The 4,206-nt window shown below is 30.4% G+C and overlaps 1 protein-coding gene across 1 annotated transcript; it reads right to left on the reverse strand.

Annotated features, from left to right (window-relative positions):
- Window positions 1-1,088: 1,088 nt before the first annotated feature.
- LOC108762284 (phenylalanine--tRNA ligase alpha subunit) lies at window positions 1,089-3,783 on the reverse strand (the record flags this gene model as incomplete). Its single annotated transcript, XM_018509221.1, has 7 exons — window positions 1,089-1,784; window positions 2,014-2,115; window positions 2,195-2,556; window positions 2,635-2,819; window positions 2,889-3,004; window positions 3,123-3,344; window positions 3,425-3,783. Coding segments are annotated over 7 exons (2,001 nt in total), but the record flags the coding sequence as incomplete, so codon positions are not given.
- Between the last annotated feature and the right edge of the window lie 423 nt (window positions 3,784-4,206).

Genomic DNA, 4,206 nt, shown 5'->3' on the forward strand with positions numbered 1-4,206 from the left:
CGAATTTTAAACTTTTTTTCGATTTTCTCATGAAATCCAGTGCAGCTGAGGTCCTGTTTGTGCGTACTTTAATTTAAGTAATAATACTTTTGCAATCCGTACATCCCATACGGAAATTTTTCACCGAATGGAAAAGTGGTAAAACAGGAGCATCGCCTTAATACGAAAGATTAATTAGTTAGAAAATTTGTACGTATGTGTGTGAGTGCAATATTGATATGGTAGTATATAAAGATATGTCGATGTATCGTATTTTATCGATAAAACAATGATCTCATCAAAGTTCGGGCTTCACTTTAGGATCCCCTTGAGAAAAATTTTGTCGTTCTCGGTATAAACTTCACCTCACAGACACGAATTAATGCGTATACTTTAATCCTGGAAAAGGATTTTCGAATCTGTAAAAGAGGAAAAGGATAAGTTCTTGCATAATACGTAATTTCGTTTTAGGAGAAAAATTTTTTTCTACACTTTGAATCGTAATTCCACAAATTCAGTATTGTTCGTTCAAGTTCTAAATCCCATTCTACGTTTATTTTTAATCTACAAGCTGTAAAACTTCTATATCAAGCCTTTTAATCTACAAGCTGTAAAACTTCTATATCAAGCCTTTATTCAATTTATAAAACTTTTATATCAATGTTAACTTCAGATGTCAATTGTATACAGTTGTACGTGCCACAAAATTAATTTTTTAATTTTTTTTCGATTTTCTCGTGAAATCGTGTTTCTTATTGAAATCGTGATTTCTTATTGTGTTTTTTAATTTTGTAAAAAAATTTTGCAATCCATGAAACCAATTCGGAGATTTCTCCTAAAATGTAATCATGGTAAAACAGAACGAAATCAGATATAAATACTTTTTTTACAACCGATTCTGGATTTAAATTCTTTTTAGTATGAAAGTAAAGTATGAACTACAATAAAAGATTGTGAATTGTATATTTCGCGAATATAATTTACATATCAACATCCGCGAAGGTACATACAAGCACTTCGCGTGCATCACATTTATTTTTAAAGCCTTATTAAAAAAATACTATTTTATTTTATTTGAATAATATATATACATATATATATAATTTGCCGTACTTTATTTTTATTCACAAAATAAATAAGATTTAATTAATTAACTTTCCTTTTTTATCCCATATCTATCAATATGCTCAAGAATGAAATCGATTATCGAGATATCTTTTCCCATTATATAATATGATTTTTTACATAGTTTCAGTGATCTATTGATGTCCGTGTCATGTAAAACACAATGTATTTTATCTAAATAAAAATCTATCTTACTTGCATAAAGTAAACCATGTGTTTCATATTTTAATATATTCGTATCGACCTGTTCAATTAAACGATTTAAATACCGTGCTATATTTACCATCCCCAAAATTTTATGCATTCTTGGCAACACCATAATGGGATCGAGTCCAATAGTTTTCCAAATTATAATTAAAGATAGATCCACATTTGCGTTTTTGCTGAAATGAGGCAAACCAAAGCTAGCAAGCTCATCAGGCAAGTTTGCCACTGTAGAGTGAACGTATGTTGATACAGAAACATGAAAGTACGGTGATATGAATTGCAAAAATGGTTCAATAAAGTAAATTGGATGTTTTGGATCGCAAAAAATAATAAGTTCCTGTAATTTAAAAAACTTGGGCTTTTTTGACAGCTTTTTCGTCACCTGCTTGATCTTTGGTTCTTGGTTTGACTGTGTTTTTACCGGCTTCTCTTCTTGCTGCATTCTCCATTGTGAACGTATCATTCGGCTAGTTCTGTAAACAGAAATAATAATCTGAATTGATCGGATGTTAGAAAAAATGTTCAGATTTAACTACAATATTAACATACATATAATTGATATATTGATATAACTTAACTAGAATTGTTAAATTTTATGTTTTACAATTTAGCTTATAAATGTTTTTTTTACCTAATTTTACTTCCAAAAAAAAAGATATAATCTAACATAAATATCTTAATAATGCTTAAAATGATATTTACTTCTCTAATCGACATAATGGATTGTTATGAACCATTTCCATGTCCACTTTTGGTCCAACAAGATCGCGTATATTGTTTAAACCATATTTAATCATTGTTGGCCTAAAGTAAAAAAAATCAAGTACATTACATTTTTATATTGAATTACGAATCGTTAAATCATATCTATTTTCACACATACCTTTCTAATGACAAACCCCACGCAATGACATTTACATCAGGAGGTAGATTCATTGGCAATAACATTTCAGGTCTAAACATACCGCTATTACCAATCTCTATCCATTTCTCTAATCCATTATGAAAACAGAATATTTCCATACTCGGCTCAGTGTATGGATTATACGCAGGTTTGAATTGAAGTTGAGTAATACCAAGTTTACTAAAGAATTCATATAAAGTGCCAATAAGATTACCCAATGTAAGGTTATAATCGGCAACGACACCTTCAACTTGATGAAATTCGGCAAGATGTGTCGCATCTAAAGTTTCATTGCGAAATACTCTATCAATACTAAAGTATTTGATCGGTTTAAAATCTCCCTGCAAAATATTATTTTAATTTCGTCTCATCCTTAGAAAAGTAACTTGTATATACCTACTTCTCCGTCGATTACTTACTTTCTTCATAAGTTTATATAACATTCGTGCACTATTGGATGTTGTATGAGTACGCAGTAAATTTTTTTGTGTCTCTTCCAACTTCCAATCATATCTATAACCTTGAGATCCATATGCTCCTTTACTGTGAACAGTGCTCACTCTTTCCAAATATTCCATAGGAAACTTTGTGCTAAGACAAGGTTCTAAAAGATAAAATTAATTTTTTTGTGAATGTCTTTTAAGCATTCATACATTAATATAAAATAAGATACCTGAGATGAAAAAAGTATCGTGAGCATCACGAGCAGGATGTTGCTGCGGCTGGAAAAGAGCGTCAAAATTCCAAAAAGAACTTTCTATGTAATTATTTGACGGCATTTCAGTAAATCTGAAATGGAACAATTTTTTGTGTGATAAATAAAAATTAATATAACATTAAAATATATAAAATTTTCGAGATTTTAAAAATAGTAAAAATCTTGTAAAGAAAAATTGATGTTGTTTACCCCATTTCCAAGAAGATTTTCCTGAATTCATGACGAACTTTTAATAATGGATGTAAATGTCCTATTTGAAGTGACGTACCTAGAGCGTCAAAATTGTATGGTTTAAATTTTTTATCTTTCCAAGCATCATTTACCAATAAATCTAACGTCAAATCTGCTTCTAGCTTTTCTATTTTCTTAAAAAAATTTGACCCCTTTTCAAGATGCATAATTTTTATCATCCTGCCGTTATGAGAAGAAAAATTTTTAAATAAAATGTTATGTACTTTTACGTTGTTCTTTACTTGTTTTATTTTGCTTACGTCTCTTGCAATAACTTTCTCTTCTTATATTCTGCTTTAACATTTTCCGGGACATTTGTGAGATTCTTCAAATGTACCTGAATGATATCTATAATGGATGGTGCTTTCTTTCGTACAGTAGGAATGTTTCCACTTTTATCAAGCTTGATCCATCCTGCAACCATCGCCTTGGAAAAACCTACTTTAGCATAAGGGCTAGATTTGATGAGTTTGGCTTGAGGTATCCCTTCATCAGGGATAGCATTGTAAACGGCCGCTTCGTGACTGCCATGTTCTATTACGTATTTTCCTTCGTCAGTAATTTCCCATTTTTTTTGGGAAATCGGTTTTATTGTGATCAACTGTAAGTATAGAGTTAATGATCGCGGTCATTATACAATTTAGCTTCTAAGACCCAATTTCACAACTAACGGTTAACTCTTAACCGAGGTTCAATTTATTTCTCATCTTTTTCCAATTCTAAAATTGAAAAAAAATAATGAATAAGTTGAACCTAGGTTAAGAGTTAACCGTCAGTTGTGAAACTGGGCCTAAATCAATAAAATTAGGCTTATTCGATGCGTTTTTGCATGAAACGAGAGAATCCGAAAAAAAAAGCATTGCTCTGCCTCGCGAACTGAGATATTAAGGGGATACTGGAGTTATCAACGGAGTCATTTGGTATTTCTCAAACTATTTCGTTTTCTTTATACAAAATAAAAAATCCTTCTTCAGAATAAAATAATAAACGTAAATATCTTTGAAAAAGTACAAATCGTCGGTATGAAAATTCCCAAAAAATT

This window comes from Trachymyrmex cornetzi, unplaced genomic scaffold (genome assembly GCF_001594075.2).
Source record: "Trachymyrmex cornetzi isolate Tcor2-1 unplaced genomic scaffold, Tcor1.1 scaffold290, whole genome shotgun sequence".
Lineage (NCBI taxonomy): Eukaryota > Metazoa > Arthropoda > Insecta > Hymenoptera > Formicidae > Trachymyrmex > Trachymyrmex cornetzi.